Below are 24,781 nucleotides of genomic sequence, written 5' to 3'. Positions count from 1 at the left end.
TCTGACAGCTGGTGCTTAAAGCTAGTGAGGGAGATAAGTGTTTCCAGTTTTAGAGATTTTTGTAGTTTGTTCCAGTCATTGGCAGCAGAGAATTGGAAGGAGAGGTGACCAAAGGAGGAATTGGCTTTGGGGGTGACCAGAGAGATATACCTGCTGGAGCGCGTGCTACAGGTGGGTGCTGCTATGGTGACCAGCTGTAACGCCCTGGCCATAGAGAGGGGTTTTTGTTCCTTATTTTGGTTAGGCCAGGGTGTTACATTGGGTGGGCGTTCTATGTTCCTTTCTCTATGTTTTTGTATTTCTTTGTTTTGGGCCGTGTGTGGCTCCCAATCAGGTACAGCTGAAGCTCGTTGTTGCTGATTGGGAGTCACACATAAGGAGCATGTTTTTCCTTTGGGGTTTCTGGGTAATTGTTTCTGTTTAGTGTTTGCACCTGACAGGACTGTTTGGCTGTCGGTTTCTTGTTTTTGTCTAACGTGTTCTTTCTTTAATAAATTCCTGAAGATGAACACATCCTCCGCTGCACCTTGGTCTTCTTCCGACGACAGCCATTACAGAATTATCCACCAACAACGGACCAAGCAGCGGAGGAAGGAGAAGCGCCAGGAGAGGAGCGTTCAGGATTCGTGGACTTGGGAGGAAATCCTGGACGGGAAAGGACCATGGGCTCAAGCTGGGGATTATCGCCGCCCGCAGTGGGAGATCGAGGCGGCGAGAGCTGAGAGGCGCTGGTATGAGGAAAGGGAGCGCAGCAGGCACGAGAGGCAGCTCCAAAAAAATTTGGAGGGGGGCACACTGGGAGATTGGCGGAGTCAGGCGGTAGACCTGAGCCAACTCCCCGTGCTTACCGGAAGCAGCGTGGTACTGGTAAGACACCGTGTTATGCTGTGGAGCGCACGGTGTCCCCAGTGCGCGTTCAAAGCCCGGTGCGCTACAGACGAGTATGAAGCGAGGGCCAGCGAACAAGAGCGTACAGGTCGCAGTGGTGGGTAGTATATGGGGCTTTGGTGACAAAACGGATGGCACTGTGATAGTGTCACATCCCGACCAGTAAAAGAGGTTATTGTAGTTTGGCCAGGACGTGGCAGGGGTGTGTTTGTTTTGTGTTGTCGGGGTTTTTGGGTTGTGTTCTATATTTTGTATTTCTATTTTCTAGTTTTTCTATGTCTAGTTTATTGTTTTGACCTTCAATTGGAGGCAGCTGTTCCTCGTTGCCTCTAATGGAAGGTCCTATTTAGTAGGGGTGTTTTTTTTCTATGGGATTTGTGGGTAGTTGTTTCCTGTTTAGTGTTTGTTGCACCAGACAAGACTGTTTTTGTTGTTCTTTTTGTTCAGTGTTCATTTTTTTAAATAAAAAGATAATGAGCATTCACATTCCCGCTGTGTTTTGGTCCAATTCATATGACGCCCGTGACAGACTGCATCCAATTTATTGAGTAGGGTATTGGAGGCTATTTTGTAAATGACATCGCCGAAGTCGAGGATCGGTAGGATGGTCAGTTTTACGAGGGTATGTTTGGCAGCATGAATGAAAGATGCTTTGTTGCGAAATAGGAAGCCAATCCTAGATTTAACTTTGGATTGGAGATGTGTATAAGGTAATTTTGTGAAATTGTTAGGTTAGATTACTCGTTGGATATTACTGCGTTGTCGGAACTAGAAGCACAAGCATTTCGCTACACTCGCATTAACATCTGCTAACCATGTGCATGTGACAAATAAAATTTGATGTCAATTAGCATATGAGAAGCTTCTAAAGCCATGACATCATTTTCTGGAATTTTCCAAGCTGTTAAAAGGCACAGTCAACTTAGTGTATGTAAACTTCTGATTCACTGGAATTGTGATACAGTGACATAATCTGTCTGAAAACAATTGTTGGAAAAATTACTTGTGTCATGCACAAAGTAGATGTCCTAACCAACTTGCCAAAACTATAGTTTGTTAGCAAGACATTTGTGGAGTGGTTTAAAAACGAGTTTAATGACTCCAACTAAGTGTATGTAAACTTCCCACTTCAACTGTATGTCTCTTATACCTGGAACAGGCCATGTACATACTGACTCACCATAAAGGGAATAATTTTGGTACCACATCCTTTTACAATGCTTGAATATTACAGTACTTGCAAATACTCTAACTATTTCAACTATGTTAGAATTTCTTAATTACCAGATTAAGCACTAGCTAAGTCAAGGAATCTAGAGATAAGAGCAGACTACATTACTGCGCCGCGTGGCTCTCAATATCTAACTAGAAAAACAATCAAAATAGCTTGACATTGAATTTATATACAGTACCAGTCAAATGTTTGGACCTACTTATTTGAGGGTTTTTCTTTATTTTGGCTATTTTCTACATTGTAGAATAATAGTGAAGACACAAACTCTAAAATAGCACATATGGAATCAGGTGGTAACTTTTTTGGTTACTACATTATTCCATATGTGTTATTTCATAGTTTTGATGTCTTCACTATTATTTTACAATGTAGAAAATAGTACAAATAAAGAAAAACCCTTAAATGAGTAGGTGTGTCCAAACTTTTGTCTGATACTGTATTTCAATGTTATTGAGACATAAATGAAAATTAGACTTATTAGCACAAATATGATATTACAATTATAGGAATATTTTTTACATTTTCTTTTTGTGTATCTTATACTTATGTAAATAAGGTATTTCTATTTATTTATTTTTATAAATTAGCAAACATTTCTAAACCCCTGTTTTTGTATTGTCATTATGGGGTATTGTGTGTAGATTGAGGAAAAATATAATTTGATCAACTTTAAATAGGCTGTAACGTAACAAAATGTGGAAAAAGTGAAGGGGTCTGAATACTTTCTGAATGCACTGCAAGAGTATGGGATGTGAGGGTGAAGAAGATGCTGAACTCAGTAGCTCATGCTCTTCAACCATTGACAAACTGGGATCACAAGCATTTCCTACACATTTGCCAGAATTGCCCTTTGGCCAGTCCATCCCTGCCTGGAGGGCTGCAGAATGTGCAGGCTCCTGTCTCAACCTAGCACAAAAACAACTAATCATCACCCAGACCTTGATTGGCTGCCCTCTAGGGTCAGTGAGGAACATTGGCATCATACTGTAAGCCACAAACATTCATATAAGACCTATGGCTCTATCTACTGGTCAACTGCTGCACTGCAGAGACCTCTTCAGCAAACAGCTGCTCTTTGACAGAAACGAGAGGCATTTATTAAGGACCAGGAACTGTTCCTGAGCAAAGATTGGCAACCTTGATGAAAGAGACAGACACATACTCTGTCTGGCAGAGATAGATGTGTAGCATGCTGTGAAGAATGCAGAAGACCCAATAACATTATTTACATCATATTCCTAATTACATATTTTCATATTGTGTGGAATGGACCATAGATGTGGAGCTCAGTGACCTGTTATCTGGGGTAGCAGGTAGCTTATTGGTTAAGAGCACTGGGCCAGTAATTGAAAGGTTGTTGGTTTGAATCCCTAGAACCAACTAGGTGACAATCAGTCTATAGTATATGCCCTTGAGCAAGGCACTTAACCCTAATTGCTCCAGGGTTGGAAAAATCAAATTTACAGTTCACACACTTGTACATGTGTGAAACAGAATGACAAATGTAAGCACCCACCTAATTATTATATAATAGTGCATTTTGTATAATTCGTCAATTGATCAACGGAATGCATTGCAATAAGGAGGATTTGGGGTTATTTCCTATATCATGGGCTGTTGGTAACTAGTAATCACTGTGTCTGGTCTCTCATCTCCAGCAGAGGGATACCGTGAGGGGTTCTTGGTAGTAGGCCTACAGTAGTGCAATGCATGAGTTCAATTTTGGTTCCACACACATCTATAGTGTAGAGGTGAATTGAATACAGTCAGGAACGGACTGGGACCAGAAATCATCTCGGGCATTTCTGACACCGGACCATTTTTTATTCCTCTATGTCCCCATTATCAACCCAATAAATACATTTTGTGCAAACCCCCCCAATTTCAACAGGGCCAGTAGACTAAAGATGGCCCAGCCCATCTGGCATTTGCCAGAACTGCCCTATGGCCAGTCCGGCTCTGAATACAGTCCAGGGTTGCTACCTACATCATTATAATAACAAATAAAATACAAATAAATTATACAAAAAACTACAGATGGGGTCCATGCATATCTGATCATGGATAGAATATAATATAATTTAGGTCCAATAATTCAGACATGTTTTTTTATTCTAGAATAAAATACAATAGAAAAATACCCTGCAGAAAAATAAAATAATCCTTACTGTAGTTGTAAGTGGAGACCAGCCTCCTCGATAGCATCGTCACGTGACTTTCCATAGCAACGGGGAAATTGTCATCAGTTCCGCTCGGAAAGAAGTGCAGCAAGTACAGTCTGGGTTTACCAAGCCGGGCATTCGAATAGGACAGTATTCTATCGTCTGGTTCTATATTTGCATGTATTTGAGCAAGGCGGGCAGTCTTCGGACCCGGAGTGCTCCGTTTATTATATGAAACTGCATCCCGAAATCATGAGTCACCTATACCCTGGGTAGGTGCCATTCTTTGGAAATGTTTTACAGGTTGACGTTCCCTAGTGATGATAGAGGTTTTAGTAGGGCTTGTCTACAGACGCGAATGATAGGGTAGACTACTTGTTGACAATTCTAAGACTTTATTATTCATGTTTGAAATATTTTTTTATTCATAGGCTATTGGACTCTGTTTAAAAAATGCTTAGCTTTATGGAATTAAGTGAACATGAAATATTAGTAGAGAATGGAGAGAACGGGACGCGAACTCGGGTCACCGGCGTGAAAGGCATAGCCTACACCCTACGCATCTCGCCAAAAGGAGTAACTGATTTGGTGGGAATTGTAACGTGGCTCATATACAATATAAAAGTTGTTAAGGACTTTATAGCTAATTATATTTTAGCAAATAGCAACTTAACCTTGGTCCAGCTACTGTCATTGTAACACCTTGGCGGTTACGCCAAGAGATCCGAACCTCTTGACGAGATCGCAAGGTGTTGCGTTCAGGTCGCTACATTACCCCTTCCTTCGGTAAAGCCTGTCCCACGCTTCTATAAACCAAGTTCCTCGTGTGTACACGCTTCTCGGATGGCCTCCTGTCCGTCATCCCTCTTATGGCAAAAAAACGTTTTTCTGTGAATTCAGGGGGTCGCCCCAACCGGGACTTGAACGCTGGTCCAGTGAATGTCATCACCTTACCTTAGCCATTACACCAAGAGATCCGTTCTTAAGATCACTAGGTGTTGTGTTAAAGGGATAGTTTACTAAAATTACATATTCATTTCCTTACCCTATAAGCAGTCTATGGACAAGGTATGACAGAAATCCATACTTTGGTTTTGTTTACCTGGCCACTGTTTCAAATGCTAACCTTTTAGCATTTGTGGCACAAATTGTGGCATTTCTGGCACAAATCAATGGAAACAATATAAGCATTTTCACGCTTCATGACCAAATCGCCCTAAAGTATCAAATAAAATATTTAAATTACTTTGTTACTTAGAGATGATTTGGACGTGAAGCGTGAAAATGCCTATATTGTTTCCATTGACTTGTATTGGATTTGTGAAAGATGTAAAAAAAGAAAAGATGTGATCAGATTAACAAACCAAAGCAAGGATTGCCGTCGTACCTTGTCCATATAGTGTTTACAGGGTAAGGAACCCAATATGTAATTTTATAATTTGGTGAATTATCCCTTTAAGTTCGCTGCAATATTATTATTAAGTAGCATATCTTTAGATGTTATATCTTTGTATAGGATGACAATGTATCCCATGCTCTTGGACAAGCTCTGGTGACCGTATCCCGATGAGAAATCCGTACCGATGTTATTTAGAGCAGGAGAGAAAGACATGGGGACAAAAGGGTGATTGGGTTAAGTGCGCTATCCATCCCTTAATTCCTAAGGTAATCAGACACCGGTAATAGAGCTGATTGTTGTGGGGATACTGTTGTCCCAATGACTAACGCTTTAGGAAATCAAGTTTGTGTTGGAAAGAGCTAGGCAGAATTGAAGTTGAACACATCCGAGGGTAGACCTGACACCGTGATAGCCTAGTTAATGACAAAAACAACAACATGGATTTTAGTATTTTTTTTTTTTTACTAATGGCGCAGATGAGTCATTGACATTTAGGCTAGATGTTGTAATGATGAAATGAAGCATAATTGTTACTTTCAGAGGTGATGCAGACCGGTGAACCACTAAATTCATTAGACAGGTATTCTCAATCCATAATACAACCCACTATAAAGGAGAACAGCCAAAATGAATTATGTTACTGATACATGACATATTAGGCACATTAAATGGATACAGTTCGTATGATGTTTTCACATAACAAATAAATAGCCTTTCTGTCATAATGTAATAGGACCTGCCTTCTCTCTTCAGGCTACTTTCAGCCTACAACAGTCTGACAGACAAACACCTTACTGGATACTTCAACAACACCCGGATCAGGAGACATCTCCAGAGAGTTGGCCTGGTACGTCAAGAACACCAGTGGTTAACTCTCATCAGCAACATTCCCCTCAAAGTTTGTATTAGTTGATGATGGTGTAGCTTTGGTCCTGGGCGTTACAAGCTACATGTAACGCCTTGGACCAGAGCTAATAGCTGTCGGTTAAAGGCTAGGTTGTCGTACAAGCCACATGTAACACCTTGGACCAGAGCTAATGATGATGATGGTGATTAAGCAATAAGGAACAAGACTACAGTCCTAGCTAAATTCTTTCTTGAGAAATTGCTCTTGCTAAGAAGCTATTTTTGTTTATTTTTTATCCTTTTAATTGAAAACAATCACAGTAAGGTACTTAATTGTTACCCAGAAATGATTTGATATCGAGATAAAAACAGCTGAGCTGGACCTTTAAAGCAAGTTTTCTGCAATTATACACATTTTGCTATGGGGTGGAGAGGAAAAAAATGCAGTTACAGCTAATTTCCTGCAATTCTACTCATTTTGCCATGGAGTGGAGATCATGGCAAATTGAGTGACTGTCAGTGACTGACATAGCAAGAGAAAAACTGCTGATGCACAAACACATTTTGAAATTGCACCTGGTTTATTCTACTATTCTTACTCTCAGTAGTAAGTTGAGATCCAGACTGAGTTCCTAAGATATATATAGTACCAGTCAAAAGTTTGGACGCGCCTACTCATTCAAAAGTTTTTCTTTATTATTTTGTTCCTAGACTGTCATTGTAAATAAGAATTTGTTCTTAACTGACTTGCCTAGTTAAATAAATAAATAATTAACTTTCAATTTTTTTGATATTTTCAGGATTGACTGACCTTCATGTCTTTTCTCATTGCTTATTTGAGCTGTTCTTGCCATAATATGGACTTGGTCTTTCACCAAATAGGGCTATCTTCTGTATACCACCCCTACCTTGTCACAACACAACTGATTGGCTCAAATGCATTAAGAATGAAATAAATTCCAGAAATTAACTTTTAACAAGGAACACCTGATAATTGAAATGTATTCCAGGTGACTACCTCATGAAGCTGGTTGAGAGAATGCCAGGAGTGTGCAAAGCTGTCATCAAGGCAAAGGGTGGCTACTTTGAAGAATCTCAAATATAAAATATATTTGGATTTGTTTAACACTTTTTTGATTACTACATGATTCCATATGTGTTATTTCATAGTTTTGATGTGTTCACTATTATTGTACAATGTATTCTACAACCCTTGAATGACTAGGTGTGTCCAAACTTTTGACTGGTACTGTAATATATATATATATATACACACACTGAGTGTACAAAACATTAAGGATACCTGCTTTTTGTGAAAGCTATGAAAAAGCTATGATCCCTTGTCACTTGTTAAATCCACTTCAATCAGTGTAGATGAAGGTGAGGCGACAGGTTAAAGAAGGATTTTTAAGCCTTGAGACAATTGAGACATCGATTGTGTATGTGTGCCATTCAGAGGGTGAATGGGCAAGTCAAAAGATTTAAGTGCCTTTGAAGTGGGTATGGTAGTAGGTGCCAGGCGCACCGGTTTGTGTCAAGAACGGCAACGCTGCTGGGTTTTTCACGCTCAACAGTTTCCCGTGTGTGTCAAGAATGGTCCACCACCAAAAGGACACCCAGTCAAGCATTGGAGTCAACGTGGGCCAGCATCTCTGTGGAACACTTTCGACACCTTGTAGCATCTATGCCCCGACGAATTGAGGCTGTTCTGAGGGCAAAAAAGAGGTGCAACTCAGTATTAGGAAGGTGTTCTTAATGTTTTGGTCAGGCTAAGCGGCCGCTGATTTCGCTATGCCTGGAACCAGCCTGTATGTCCATGATAATGATGTTGATGCGTGATTTCGACTGGCTCATAAAAAGTTGTATCGTCTCGTTTGGGCACGGTTCACTCTATGTATGGTACTACACAGATCGAAATTCAAAAGTGAATCATTGTTTCTGAGGTTGGACAGGCAGACAGCGAGTCTTATATTAACCAACGCTGAACCAAACAAAATGCTACTGTAGGCTTTGAAGAGGAAATAATACCGAGTTGCGATAGCAGGCATAGGTGTGTCTGTGACGGCCAATACAGCACGGCTTGGAACGCTGCTCGTCCAATCAGCATCCAGGATCCAAACAACCAGTTTTGTAATGATGATGATCATGATGTAGTGATGATGACTGAAGTGTATGGGAGACGGAATGGGTAAGATAGTAAAAATCTTCTTTTGAGGACCGTACAGGCTAATAATAACACTTACTAATGTGATGTTTGATATTCTATCAGATCACCAGGAGTGGGCGGATTGTCCCAGACAAAGAGTACAGACACAATGTGATGCAGAGAGCGCACCAGAAGCATGTGAGGGAATGCCTGGCCCAGGCCATCTTCCATAAGGTGCTGGACATGGAGGTGAGAGGGCTAGTAGGGTGAAGTTGCCCCTAGACGCTGACCTCGGGTCAGTTTTGCATTCCCCCCCCACTAGTGTTTTTTATTTTAGTAATTGTTTTACCTTTTATTTAACCAGGAAAGCCCATTGAGACCCAGAGTCTCTTTTTCAAGAGGGACCTGGCCAAGAAGGCAGCAACAATCAATACATTCAATAATTAAAACATACAACAATAAGAACATGATTTAGCCTAAATAAAATTGCATTTACACTCCTGTATATGACCCTGTCCTAGAGTTCTGATTGGTGGGTTCTTCATGCCTCTGCATGTAACGTAAACATTGTCCTCCTCATCCAGCGTCTCCATCAGATCGAGATCAAGAGGAAGTTGGAGGATTTTGCCCGGAGGGAGAGAGTGCATAAAATCAAGGTGCCTCATTTGGATCTGAATATTCTGTATAACCTGTGACTCCTTTGAATTAATTGTTTCAAATATAATCGTATGCAACCCGATATCTCTCATGTATTTTGGGGGGAGTCGTGAGTAAAGGCATTATAACCATAGTCTTTGTCTTGGTGAAGGTGGAACGTTCCAAGAGGTACGAGGAGGAGGAAATCCGTATCCTGTCTCCACGGCCGCCCACGGGCCCCAGGGTCTCCCACGCACAGCATTCTGGGCCAGAGGGGGAGCACTCTGAATCCTCGGAATCTGTGAGTGATGCCTCTGAGACTATAGCAATTAAGGCAAATGCACAACTAGGGATCTCTAATAACAATTTTGATAATGATTGCTCAAGAGTCGCATTATTGTGACAAGGTAATGCCGGATAGTTGTGACAAAGGTTCGGAAAATAAGTGTCAGTGTTGGCGGTTATGACGTTTGTTTTTAAACTTGATCACGTTGGACGTTTTAAGAGTTATTGTTACAAGAGTTATACACATGTAGCAAATTGTGCTTTGTTTCAACCACACAGCAGCCGTGGAAAATGTATTTCATCGGTAGCTATAGGCTGTATGTTGATGGATGTGTGTGGAGCTGATTCATGGCCTGTGCATCCCAAATGGCACTCTATTCCATATATAGGGATGGGCCCTGGTCAAAAGTAGTGCACTATATAGGGAATAGGGTGCCATTTAGGATGAAAACATAGCCTGTACGTGCTGAGATAGTTGCCAGGTTGGTGTTGACATTCTAGTCAGCAGGTCTGAAGAACACGTCTCTCTTGTGTTTGCTCAATGTCTCGTTTAAGAGTGTATTCAACGTGAAGTGGTGGGATTACACAAGTTTATCTCACGCTTTTGAAATGTAAGATGTGGTAGGTCTTAATGGCTGAATCAACATATGTCGAGGGGTGAACGCCTGCCTGGGTTTTTCTGGCTTTGATCGTTGTATTTACTAGAAGTTAGATGCTGTCTCTTGACAAAATCTGCAAACAGATGTATCACAAGCATGTTGGGGCTTATTCAAATCTTACTATATAGTGTTGCCAAAAATACTTCAAATATCATTAAAAGCACTTGGTTAAACATACACTGAACAAAATATAAATGCAACATGTAAAGTGTTGGGCCCATGTTTCATGAGCTGAAATCAAAAATCCCAGACATTTTCCATATGCACAAAAAGCGTATTTCTGAACAACAAAAAATTGCACAAATGTGATTGCATCCCTGTAAATGAGAATTTCTTCTTTGTCAAAATAATCTATCCACCTGACAGGTGTAGCATATCAAGAAGCTGATTAAACAGCTTGATCATTACACAGGTGGATGTTGTGCTGGGGACAATAAAAGGCCACTTTAAAATGTGCAACACAATGCCACAGATGTCTCAAGTTTTGAGGGAACGTGCAATTGGCATGCTGACTGCAGGAATGTCCACCAGAGTTGTTGCTAGAGAATTGAATGTTAATTTCTCTACTATAAGCTGCCTCCAACGTCGTTTCAGAGAATTTGGCAGTAAGTCCAACCGGCCTCACCCCGCAGACCATGTGTAACCACGCCAGCCCAGGACCTCCACATCCGGCTTTTTCACCTGCAGGATCGTCTGAGGAGTTTTTATGTCTGTAGTAAAGCCCTTTTGTGGAGAAAAACTCCTTCTGATTGGCTGGGCCTGGCTCCCCAGTGGGTGGGCCTATGCCCTCCCAGGCCCACCCAAGGCTGCGCCCCTGCCCAGTCATGTGAAATCCATAGGTTAGGGCCTAATGAATTTATTTAAATTAACCAATTTTCTTATATGAACTGTAACTCAGTAAAATCTTTAAAATTGTTGCATGTTGCATTTATATTTTTGTTCAGTATAGTTAATGTGTAGATAAGAGCATGTTTAAAATATTGAAACACTTACTATGATGAGCATTTAAATGTCCATCAGAATAAAAAATAAAAAAGTATCCCGCTTAGAATGTATGATTGATGTGTGTGTGTGTGTGTGTGTGCCTCAGCCGGGCTCGTCTCGACCCAACACGGCTCCAGGGAAGATGCAGAGGCCGGTGCGTCTGAAGCCCATCCATAGTAACAGCACCACAGCCTCGCACAGACACACCTCCCCCTACAGGCCCCATGACTCCTCCAATGAAACGGACCAGCCTTTCAACTGCATTGTGAGACCACCAACATCGACTGTATTATTTATAACACTATAGCACTCACCCACGCACGCAGACACACACAGACTTACGGGGCTGGCCACCAGTGGAGTCTCTAGCCATTAGTCAGAATTCCATGCATGTTTTATTGCACTTGCTTGCCTTTGAATTCCCGGAATGAACTTGTAATTGAAGCGTTATCACAGGAATTTTGTATTTTCTTTCCAGATGGACAAAGACTCCAGAAGACATTTGACCTTGACAGAGTTTTCCCGTGGTATATCCCCCTACCGCCTTCCAGTCATCAACAACTTTGTTACCCCAGTGCCACCTCCGACTAAGAGGAAAGAGAGGGGCGGTTTTAAGGGTACCCCCAATGGCACTTTCAGGGGACGGAGACTGCGCCCCACCACGGCCCCAAGTGGCCCCGGAATGACGGAGGTCTCTCTCTTCTTTTCTCCCTTCCTCCCTCTCTACCTCTTCAACCATAGTTCCCTCCACCCTTCAGATGACACATGGTAGAGTGTCCAACCATTCTATTGTCAAATTTGATCAAACGCACACTATTTTATGGGGTGCGGGTCGAAAAAAGTCGGTATAAAATAAATAGAATCTGCACACTCGTGAGCTCCACCACGAACCTTTATTAATAAACAAACAGAGTTGTTGGAGACGTGCTTTGGCTATGAAATTTCACTTTATTATGATATAAAATACATTTTACCAAGACAAATATGATTATTCATGTTCTGAATTGTTCAGTGGGGTCTTTCTCTAACATATCATTAACATTATATCGAAGAAGTCAGATTTCGTAACCTAATACATCCGATAATAATCACTGAGCTCTGTTGGCATAGTGGTGCAGGGTTCTCGTAACAACTTTTGAGGATTTTACATTTCTGGGTTGTCGTCTTCAAAATCGTTATTCGGGTTGCAAAGAGCTAAATTAGCATGACACGAGCTGAATTAAATGTAAAAGGCTTTGATAATAAAAAGCTTGGTATAAGCTCAGTGCTCTGTTAATATTTCACAGAGATACGCTTAATATTAAAAGCGTATACTACAATTTGAAACTACTACATGTCACGTCTCAAACTCGATATCCATCTTACCTCTGTATTGTTTTTATGTCCTGTGGATTCGAGAAGAAAGATGATGAGTTCAACTGGAAAATGAGCCTGTCAGGTAGCCAGTAGCCTTAATTCTTGCACAGAATCCAGCCTAGTTGACGCGATGCAATTTTCCAGATTATTATTATTTTTTTTTAAATCTGACAGAGATATTAGGTTTGGACCATTGCTTTTCTTGGAGGATTATCTACATAATTAACATAATTCTACCCATTTGTCAAAATATGCATTTTTGATTGGACATTCTACACATGAGTTTTTTTTATTCCCTACAATAAACACACAGTGAACCATTTTTATGCCAGACCAAATCCCACTTCTCTCAGATATATTATGCTCCAGTACCAGTGCACAGCTGTAGTTTATAGTACAGTTTGATTACAAGGGCTCTCCAGATAGGCACAGTGACTAAGTTAGCTGCCCACTTCTATCATACCCAATAGAAACCATTCAGGTTTTATGGTGCTTACTTAGTGTAATATAATAATAATATATGCAATTTAGCAAATGCTTTTATCTGAAGTGACTTACAGTCATGCGTATATACATTTTGAATGAATGGCCCTGGCGGCTACTTACTGATTTAGTTCTTCCTTTGCAGTATTATAAAGGCCGCAGGACACATTGAAAACACATGTGTTTTTGCTTCCAGGACTCTACTCTCCTGCGGACCTCTGTGCAGAGTAAAGTATGTGTGAGCATGGTGTTCTTTGGAAAGACAGTGCACCTGTCACATGACCTGATGGACATGAGGGATGAGGTGAAGGTGTTCCAGCAGCACTGTGGGGGAGAGAACCTGTGTGTGTACAAGGGCAGAGTCCAGGAGGGAGGTGAGTATGGGAACATGCAGGAAGGGAGGTCAGTGAGTGTGTGACAGACAGATTCAGGTCTATTCGGTCTTGCCCATGTAAAAAAAATACACTTTTTTAATAGAACTTCATTTTTTTTCTAATCTCAAACCATTTGCATACAGATTGCGTAAACATTCCATAAAATATGAAATACTACAATACAAAGTATCTACTTTACCTCTATTTGTTTTAGAGACGTTCCAGTTTGTGTCGCGGCGCCACCGTGGCTTCCCCTTCAGCCTGACGTTCTTTCTCAACGGGCTGCAGGTGGAGCGCCTCAGCTCCTGCTGTGAGTTCAAACACCGGAAGGGTTCCCGGCTAGGCGGCCGCCACGGACATTTTGGATTCTCCAGCACGGAGGGAGCCTCGCCCTGCTACAGGTAAGATACAGTAACAGCAGGATTTTAAAAGTATGTGTTACCGTCTGTGAATGGAGTGGTCATGTCGAAAGCAAAGATGTTATCCTGAGTGTTAGAAAATGTATATTCAATCCAAACTCTTTTTTTTAGCACCTCTATTATCTGAATTTGTCAATAAATCGGCAGTTATGATGAAATCTCAGCGATACACGTTCAATGTCTGCAGTCGTATCAGGTGCACAAGGATACAGTATGTGAGGTCCATTTTCATTTTCCAGGTGTATCATAGCCATGGGGTTAGACAAGAAACCCACCCCTCCTCCAAAGAGAGTCAAAGAGGAAATCATAGTCACCCGCCCTCTAGACACTGGGAAGGACACTGCAGAGGTGGAGGAGGAGATGATTGGTAAAGACAGTCACTCTCAACCAGAGCCTGAGACAACTCAGCCACAGGACATGGAGACAGAGATCAAAGAAGACATTCCACAAGAGGAGGACAAACCCAAAGACGGTACACTGAGCTGCACAGATGGAGACCTGAGAGTTATATCAATATTATATTGACATTTTGGTCACACTTTACTGTAGCCTCCCTTACATGCATTTACAAAGCCTTTATAACAGCTACAGTTGAAGTCGGAAGTTTACATAAACTTAGGTTGGAGTCGTTAAAACTCGTTTTTCAACCACTCCACAAATGTCTTGTTAATTTTGGTAAGTCGGTTAGGACATCTACTTTGTGCATGACACAAGTCATTTTCCCAACAATTGTTTACAGACAGATTATTTCACTGTATCACAATTCCAGTGGGTCAGAAGTTTACATACACTACATTGACTGTGCCTTTAAACAGCTTGGAAAATTCCAGAAAATGATGTCATGGCTTTAGAAGCTTCTGATGGGCTAATTGACATCATTTGAGTCAATTGGAGGTGTACCTGTGGATGTATTTCAAGGCCTACCTTCAAACTCAATGCCTCTTTGCTTGACATCATGGGAAAATCAAAAGAAATCAGCCAAGACCTCAGAAAAATTATTGTAGACCTCCACAAGTCCGGTTCATCCTTGGGAGCAATTTCCAAATGCCTGAAGGTACGACATTCATCTGTACAAACAATAGTCTGCAAGTATAAACACCATGGGACCACGCAGCCGTCATACCGCTCAGGAAGGAGACACGTTCTGTCTCCTAGAGATGAACATACTTTGGTGCGAAAAATGCAAATCAATCCCAGAACAACAGCAAAGGACCTTGTGAAGTTGCTGGAGGAAATAGGTACAAAAGTATCTATATCCACAGTAAAACGAGTCCTATATCGACATAACCTGAAAGGCCGCTTAGCAAGGAAGAATCCACTGCTCCAAAACAGCTATAAAAAAGCCAGACTGCGGTTTGCAACTGCATATGGAGACAAAGATCGTAATTTTTGGAGAAATGTCCTCTGCTCTGATGAAACAAAAATAGAACTTTTTGGCCGTAATGACCATCGTTATGTTTGGAGGAAAAAGGGGGAGGCTTGCAAGCCGAAGAACACCATCCCAACCATGAAGCACGGGGGTGGCAGCATCATGTTGTGGGGGTGCTTTGCTGCAGGAGGGACTGGTGATCCTAACTGACCTAAGACAGGGAATTTTTACTAGGATTCAATGTCAGGAATTGTGAAAAACGGAGTTTAAATGTATTTGGCTAAGGTGTATGTAAACTTCCAACTTCAACTGTACATGAAGACATAACATCCATCATAGGCTGTCATAAACAAGGCATAAGTTACCAATATTTTTGTGAAAATGATTAATAATACCTAGTCAGTTGTCCAACTGAATGTATTGAACTGAAATGTGTCTTCCGCATTTAACCCAACCCCTCTAAATCAGAGAGGTGCAGGTGGCTGCCTTAATCAACATCCACATCTTCAGTGCTCAGGGAACAGTGGGTTAACTGCCTTGCTCAGGGCAGAAAGACAGATTTTTACCTTGTCAGCTCAGGGATTCGATCCAGCGACCTTCTGGTTATTGGCCCAACACTCTAACCACTAGGCTACCTGCCACCCCATAATAGAATCATAGTAGTTGCTCTGTCTAACTATCTATGGTACACAATTAAAATCATCTTAATAAGATAGTTAATCATGTTAAGAATAGTTTTTATGCGATGGAGTCATAAGGCGCTATTTGTTTTTCCCAACAGACTATGAAGAGGACTTTGAGGCGGACGACGAGGGGCAGGCTGAGGACAGAGGAGAAGAGAAAGACAAGAAAAGTGTTCCTCCCTCCAGAGAAAGAGACGGAGAGGATAGAGAGAAAGACGACCAGTCTGACAGTGAGGATGATGACAACAATGGTTAGTTAATAATCTTGAAAAATCTTGATTTATAATCAAATGGAAATTAATTAATAAACGAGTTTACACCCCAATCCAAATATAGTCCACTTCATCCCTTCATCGTAGATCTCAATCCAAATATAGCCCACTTCATCCATTCATCGTAGATCTCAATCCAAATATAGTCCACTTCATCCCTTCATCGTAGATCTCAATCCAAATATAGCCCACTTCATCCCTTATCTCAATCCAAATATAGTCCACTTCATCCCTTCATCGTAGATCTCAATCCAAATATAGCCCACTTCATCCCTTCATCGTAGATCTCAATCCAAATATAGTCCACTTCATCCCTTCATCATAGATCTCAATCCAAATATAGCCCACTTCATCCATTCATCGTAGATCTCAATCCAAATATAGTCCACTTCATCCCTTCATCGTAGATCTCAATCCAAATATAGTCCACTTCATCCCTTCATCGTAGATCTCAATCCAAATATAGTCCACTTCATCCCTTCATTGTAGATCTCAATCCAAATATAGCCCACTTCATCCAATCATCGTAGATCTTAGCTCTTCAAATGATAAATGTTCTATTCCTTTGTCTCCTGTTAACACTGTCTCCCTTGTAGAAGAGAGAAGGTCAAGGTCGAGGTCAGACTCCAGCTCCTCAGGAAGTGACATGGACGACAGTGAGGTTGAGGCCAAGGAGGACCAAGCAGTCAACCAGGCAGCTGACCTAGAGGAGGCTCCTCCCCAGGCTGAACAGGCAAAAGACACCCCCACCACCATAGCACTTGATCCAGACCAACCACTCACAGAGGATCCCACCACAGCCACAGAGAGCAGCTCTCCTACCCCACCCCAGACCACCTCGACTGGGGAGGAAGACACAGGGACCTTGGGGTACAGCCCTGGGGACAGCACAGCAAGACCCACAGAGCTTGAGGTGTCAGACACAAGTGAGCTGTCAGAGAAGGAGGGGAAAGGGGATGATGATGGGAGTGCTGTGGCTAAGGAGGAAGACAAGGAGAGTGGGGCTAAGGCGAAGGGTGAGTCTACACAGGAGGAGGCGCCTGAGAGGGGTAAGTATGTACCGTCACATCCAGACTCGCCTGAATGAGAGCTGTACCCCTCCCCTCTCTGGGGCCTTTTCCATAATCAGAGCTGTTAGTTTTTCTATATAATACATTAGTTGAGCTATATATATATTTCCATGTATACAGGCCTTTACATAAGAATCCATTGATTTAATTCTGAGTATTGTGAGATAACAGGTCAGTTCGGATGGTGGAAAAGGTCATTCTGTGTGTTGCTTGGGAGAAACCATTTCCTGCTGCATTTTGGACCTGCCTGTTCTTTTCTCATTCTCCTTCACGCCTTGTAATTGTGATGATAAATAAGATGGCTGTTGGAGCATGCTTTTTTGGTCTCATCTGTGTTTGTATTCAAGTGCATGCCAGTGTTTTTGGACTTTAATTTGATAAACATTGTAATGTACAGATGTAGGATTTTAATTTGAGCCAGTTTGCTACAGCAGGAAAATAATCCTTAAGCAACAGGAAATGTGAATTATTCTGTGGATTATAATTCAAGGACCTTTTTGTAATCTAAAATTTCAAAGTGGAAATGACGAACTTCAGGATGCTTTTTAAACCTCAAATACACTACAAGTTTTACATTTCCTGAATTGCAGGAAAGTTCTCCTGCAACAGCGTGATCAAATTAAGATCCTACATCTGTAGAATGCCTTTGAGGAATTTGTATTACTTCACCGTAGTTCTTCCTCAGAATTGGTTGAACAGATTTAACATTCTTAATTAACAACTTTGTACTGTATACCTGACAAATTACGTCTGAAAATACTGAGCTGAGGATTGTGAATGTCTGTTTTGAGTTTGCTCTCCTGTGTTCTTTGTTACGTTGATGTAATTTTGGCCAACACAAAATATCTTTTTTTATTTGTTTGGACCCATGAACTTTATCTCTGTATTGCTTTTTGCTTGTTTATTTAGCTGATTAGCGTTTTTCGTCATGAATCTTGTTCTGGGGGCAGCTCTGTAGAGTGCACACTAGCTGGCACAGCCACAAACTCATAAAATCAGATTTTAAACATAACCATAACTTTAACCACACTGCTAACCCTAATGCCTAAAACCCTAACCTTAAATTAAGACCAAAAAGCAAATGTTTGTTTTCATGAATTTGTACAATATAGCTGATTTTTATTTTGCAGCTAGCCTTAGCAGAAATTGGTCAGTTCTGCCTCCAGGGCCAGATTCATGACAATAAACGTCAACCTGCATTTATTTCATGCATGCTGAACATCTGAATGTGATATACATTATACTATTCTCCTTCAATTGGCTAATGTAAATATTAAAATGAGTCTCTCTCTGAAATGAAGTTTCATTTGACTTTGTTCTGTCTAATGTCCAATCATTGCTTTCAGTTTATTTTTGTTTTAATGGCTCCTCATGATGTTCTTTTTGTATATGATTATACTGCTTGTGTTTGTTGACATGTAAAGGTCATTCATTGCATGCTTCACGTCTCTGTCTCCTTCCCACGCCAAACCCAAGCCAAGTCTGTGCAGGAGAAACTAGCAGAGGCCATTTTGAAGGAGGCTCAGAGTCACTCAGAGCCAGAGCTGAGTGACACCAGCACTGAGACAGAGGAAGACCCCACTGAGAAAAACCAACAACAGGACACCATTGGTAAGAGCTCCACTTATTTGTCCTTAACACCTGTGCGGTATATTTAGTGTGTGAGAAAATGTCATTAGTCACTCACCTACCGCCTATTTTTTCTGCAGGTACGGAACCAGAGCAAGCCGGGGCTTTCACTCTGGAGCGTCAGATCAGTACAGAGGAAGTTAAGTGTGAGGAAAGTTCACTCAGTGCACAGGAAATGACCTCACAGAGTGCTGCCGAGGGAAAAGAAGTCGGGACTGAGCTGAAGAAAGAGGAGGAAGATGGTGCACCGGAGTCTGAACAGATAACTGAAGAAACCAGTGGTGTGACAGAGGAGAAAGAGGAGGACCCGAAAGCCAGTCCAGAGACGGATGATCAAGAAGAGACAGGCAGCAAAGTAGAAACAAAGGGGAAAGAAGAGGGTGAAGAAACTAAGGGCAACCAGGAAGAAGATGAGGCTGTGGATCTTCAGGCGGACGAGCCAGCTAAAGCAAGTGATTCTGTAACTAGTAAAGAGCAGCAGGAAGAGAAAACCACAGCAGATCCAGACATACCACCTAGTGAGTCAGAGGAGATGAAAAGCACTAAAGATGATGCGTCATCTGCACCAGAAGAACCAGCGAGCAAGACTGAGATAGAAACAGCTGTGACGGGTGAGGCAGGGACTGAGGTGGCAGAGAGTGAAGCAGGGCCCATAGCGGATTCAGAGTCCCATAGCCTTAAAGAGATGTCTATAACTGACAAAGACAGGCAGGGAGATGAGGAGGAGGACACGGTTGGAGGCACAAAGACAGAAGTCACAGCAGATAATTCAAGCAGCGTGTCAGAGAAAAGTGGAGATACTACTGTCTGTGCTGAAAAGACAGCAGAGGGAGCTGGGAAGAGTGAGGATGCACCTGGAGAAACCGAAGCCAAACTTGAGAGTGACACAGGGGAGGCTATGAAAGAAGACAGACTAGAAAAAGAAGCTGGTCAGGATGAAGCTGGAGGAGAAACTACTACAGAGGATAAGGCAAGTGATAAGGTAGAAAATGATTTTGCCCAAATTGAAGAAGGGAAAGTAAAGGACGGTGAAAAGACTGGAAATGATAAGAAAGAAGAAAAGGAAGAGACTGAGGAAGTAAATACTGGAGAAGCTAAGAGAGATGAAGAGAAAGTTAGTGAGGGTAAGGTAGACACAAGTGAGAAAGATGGGGAGGATAACGCAGAAGAGGGGACACAGGGTGGAGAAAATTCTGAGGGGAATAAGGCAGAGGAGGGAGAAACAGATGACAGCAAAAAGGCAGCAGAAGTAGAAGATAAGGTGGAGTGTGAAGAGAAGAAGGTTGGACAGGCAGAAAAGGAAGACAATGATGGAGAAGAAATTGTAAAAGAAGAGGGCAAGCTAGAAAGTGGGGAAATGGTTGAAGAAAATAAAGCAGCAAAAGTATCTGAGCATGAAACAGGAGAGAAAGATGGAGAGGAAGTAGTTGAGGAAAATGTTGTGGATGCAGAGGAAGCCAGTGAACTTAAAGCAGAGGAAGGAGAAAACGTGACAACAACTGAGGTCAAAGTTGAAGAGACTGAGATCAAAGACAATGTTCAAGAATCTGTATGTGATGCGGACGAGAATGATGAATCTGATAAAGAGAGTGGCTCAGCTCCAATTGTTGGAGATAGCACTGCGGCCAGGGATGAGACCCTGGTCAGCAGGAAAGAAACAGAGAAAAAGGACAGTGAAGTAGATTCTGAGAATGGAGAGACAGCTGCAGCCTCTGAAGTTCAGAGTGACACCGCAAGAGAGGAGACAGAGTCCACAAACCAAGGCAAAAACGATACAGGAGAGGAGAAGGTAGATGAAAAGGACATGGAGGCAGAAACAAAGACAGATGACCTAAACAAGGTGGAGACAGAGGAAGATCCTAAAGACCAGGAAGAGGCAAATGACAAATGTGAAAATACCAAAGTAGATCAGGATGCAGACGCAGAAGACAAAGAATCCAAGGCTGAGGAATCTAACAGAGATAGCCATGCTGGTTCACATGTAGGAGACCCAGAGCCAGTTAACACTGGGGCTGAATCCAAAGAAGAGGCTATGTCAGAGAATGCTAATAAGGAGACTAAGAATGTCAAGGAGATAGAGGCATCTGTAGAGTCTCAAGAGCAGTCTGAACAAAAAACTCAGTCAAAGGACAGAATTGTAGATGCTACACTTGAGAGTGAAGATAAGAACCCAGATACAAGCACAGATAGCTTGGATGACGGCAAAGAGAAAGTTAATGATGCTACTACAGAGGTGATTGTTGTTTCTGAAGAGACACAAGCTCAAACATCAGAACCCAGAGCTATGGAGTTAGAAGATACTACAGAGACTGAATCAGATCTGAAGGAAAAAGATCATAAAATGGAAGACGAATCCACAGAAGGGGCAAGCAAGCCATCTGAAGAAGGAGCCAGCGTTGTGCTCAAACCTCAGTCAGAAACACAACAAAAAGAAAGCAGTGCATCAGGTAAAGAAGCTAATGTACTTGAGGAAAGTGTTAAAGCTGAGGACCATGCTGCAACTCCAGAGACCTTGGAGAAAGGAGACAATAGGGATCTTGTAACTAACTGGGTGAATGTACATCAATCCTCAAAGTTCTTCGAGACATTCATAGAGCCTCTAGATTACTTTACTTCTGAGAATGTCATCAGTGAGTCTAATTCGGATGCCAGAGCTATAGCGCCAACACACGTGACCGAACTTTCTAGACCAGAGAGACCTACTAAAACGGCAAAGACACCAGACCCGAAACCTGACGATCATGATACCAATGCCTCAGAGAGGAGCGCAGCTGTTGGAGGCGGAGGGGACACCATTGTTGAGAGTACAGTTACAGAACTTAAAGAGGCAGCCCCATCAACAAAAGATGAAAATGAGTCAAACAGTAGTAACAAGGTGGAAGTGATCCAATCAGATCTCAGGAGTACTCACTCAAGAGACGATGAAGCCAGTGAAACTGGGATAGCAAAATACTCTCTCGAGGTGAAAGAAGAAACAGAAGTCACTCTCTTCACACTCTCTACTGAACTTGAACACAGCAGCAGAGAAGACACAGCTGGGCCACAGGAGGAGGGTCAGAGCTCTTCAGAGGAGCTCAAAGGAACAACAGGGATGTCTGAGGATGACAAGGACAAAGATATGACAATGCAGGGAGAAACTGATCTGACAGAAATGTCCAAAACTGACGTTGAAAGTATACAGGGCTCTAACCATTCAGCTGCCAGTGGCAGGCCTGAAAATATCATTGAGAATCCAGCAGAGACTGAAGAAACCAAAGAGAATTCTGGGTTGGACGAGCAACAAACGTCGGAAGAGATAACCGTCCTGACGACGTCTGAGAGTCCAGAGAATCACTCTGAATCTGGCACAACATCAAGAGAACCAGAAGACACCAAAGATACAAAGGAACCGAAAGAGAAAGAGGCTGCAGAGGTTACAGAAATAACAGAGCTAAGAGTCATTTCTAAATCTGAGAATGAGAGCCAGGAATACTCCCAAAGTGTACAGCTCCATTCTAAACAACTGGATGGAAGCAGGAGGAGAGACAAAGAAGATCTACAGCTGATTGACCAGCTGAGCACCTGCTCAGTGGAAGACTCTTCGCTGATTGGCCACACCTCATACCCTCTGTTGACAACTGCACCGACTGACAGTAGTTATTAGAAAAAAGCAACAGGCTGGCACAAGGGTAAGCTGCACAATTATTCAATTTCTATATATCTGAGATTTGTTGATATCTGAAAAAGAAAGTAAGATAGCACATTGGCCTATTATTTTGAAAAACGTTTGCTCTATCTATATTATAAAGCACACGAGACAAGGATATTCTTCGACATCACATTCTTTCCGGAGTTGCGTTATTCTTGCTGCAATGGTTCTCATGAGATGACACTGCAGGAACAGTTGCTCCACAATTGTTAATGTATGTTTGAGTTGAATGATTTCCCCCTTTTTACCAACAAAAAAGTCTGGGTCATGAAAATGTGTGTCTTTATAAAGGTTTTGATAGTAGCATAGATGTTTACAACCATCCCTTTTTGGGGACAAACAGTGAGACCTTGTCTGCTGGAGGTATCAAGCACAGGTGCTGTCACCAGCCCCCTGCAAACAGATACCCCTCAATTCACGCTGCACAAATAAATAAATCATTCATAGTCGTTAAGCCTTGTGGAGGTCAGCTTGCCCCAAAGCACCTTAACACACTTCGCAAGACATGGTTGTGTGATGATTGGTTTGGAGAGAAAATAAAATACTCCCGGCCACCACTGATTTAAAGCACTACAACACCTTCGCGTTGATGACAAAGACCTGATTGGATTATAGTTTGGCACTGGAGAGGAAATACAGTTGGCTCTTTATACTGGATGTATAACCTTAATTATACAGATAATGTTCATTATTTATATACAGAAAGAAGATTTATGCGATAGATTTCCATATTTTACATTGTAATATCTTTCCAGAGATTTGTTTAACTTTATCTGTAATGTATACATGATCTGTTGTCACAAATTGTATCCCTGCATTTCCATTCAACTTTCTAAGTAATTACATATGATTCCTTTAGAGAATTTTCTAATCCAATTTAATGGACATGCATTGAAATAAAATTCACCCAGTTCATTTGAAAACATCGTATGTCATACATAAAACATACAATTAATGCCTACTGTACACAACTACACAAACAGTAATAATAAAGAATTCCCTAGTTAAATAAAGGTTAAATAAAAGGTTCAAGGTTAAACATACAGTAACAATAGTTGGAGAAATTGTGAAATGTCCTATGTAGGAAACAGTTTGTGTCAAAATATGTTGCTGCTAACACATCTAATACCTGTACTCTTCTTCGTTCATTTATTTCTTCAGTTGCCATTCATTATGAATCCTGTATTTAATAATAAGATGTTTATTGTCACAAACAGCGAATATGTGCAGTGAAATGTGGTGTTTTACAGGGTCAGCCATAGTAGTACGGCGCCCCCGGAGCAAATTAGGGTTAAGTGACATTGCTCAAGGGCACATCGACTGATTTTTCACCTTGTCGGCTCGGGTATTCAAACCAGCGAACTTGCAGTTACTGACCCAACACTATAACAGCTAGGCTACCTGTCGCCTAGTTTGGCATAGTTTGGTTAGGATTCTTCTTGTTTACGTATAAATTGTTTACGTATATATTATATCAATGTGAAATCATCTAGAATGAAACTCAATGTGATTTCTCTATTTTATTGAAAATAAAAGCACAAATTGACTGAGCATTCTGAGGCTGAAATATGGTTTTATCGGAATACTATACTATTTTCAAAATGCCTAAATATTTAATAGGTGGAAACGGCATATTCCTCCTCAGTTCATCCAGAGATGGACCTTGGGAATCACGTCATCCTCGCAAAAAAATAAAATATATATGAGTTGTTATAAGGTTGTAATGTACTTCCCACTCTAGAATGCCCTTCTAGCCAATCAGAAACGAGTATTGAACAATATCATGGTTTAAAGAGTAATTAACCCCTACTACACTACTTACTTTAAAGCTGAGTTGTGCTAAAGGTGTTTGCCTTGGCACTATTTGCCTTGGCGCGTTTGTTATTGTTTTTTGTTTTGTTTATCGAACAGAGGGGGATGAGCATCTAGCACCGTGGTACTCTGCTGTTCTATCCTGTGTGCAATGATGTCAGAGGAAAAGAAAACCGTGGTGGTTGTATGAAGTAACGTCTTTAATATCGCAAACGGACGTGGCAGTGTCACCGCAACGGATTCCAACTTTAAAGGAACTTAAAAGGACAATCTGCACCATAGGGTTGGTGTATATTTCGTATGTGCTCCCCAATGAAAGATACATTAGGTTGTATTAGATGAGGCAGGTATAAACACATCTCTGATGTCTTCTGATGAATCTAGCAT

The 24,781-nt window shown here is 41.5% G+C and overlaps 1 protein-coding gene across 1 annotated transcript; it reads left to right on the top strand.

Annotated features, from left to right (window-relative positions):
* The first annotated feature begins 4,366 nt into the window (after positions 1-4,366).
* Positions 4,367-24,127, top strand: erich3 (glutamate-rich 3). The gene is made up of 14 exons (XM_014215909.2): positions 4,367-4,556; positions 6,437-6,530; positions 8,799-8,924; positions 9,260-9,331; positions 9,484-9,612; positions 11,346-11,504; positions 11,718-11,930; positions 13,275-13,452; positions 13,667-13,853; positions 14,111-14,343; positions 16,022-16,174; positions 16,792-17,244; positions 18,742-18,876; positions 18,975-24,127. Exons 1-14 carry the CDS (start codon positions 4,516-4,518, stop codon positions 22,535-22,537), a joined length of 5,736 nt encoding a protein of 1,911 aa, XP_014071384.2. The 5' UTR covers positions 4,367-4,515; the 3' UTR covers positions 22,538-24,127.
* Positions 24,128-24,781: the final 654 nt, after the last annotated feature.

The sequence above is a fragment of the Salmo salar genome, chromosome ssa10, assembly GCF_905237065.1.
Source record: "Salmo salar chromosome ssa10, Ssal_v3.1, whole genome shotgun sequence".
Taxonomy (NCBI): domain Eukaryota; kingdom Metazoa; phylum Chordata; class Actinopteri; order Salmoniformes; family Salmonidae; genus Salmo; species Salmo salar.
The sequence above is the reverse complement of the archived record's forward strand: the minus strand, read 5'-3'. Positions and strand labels throughout refer to the sequence as shown.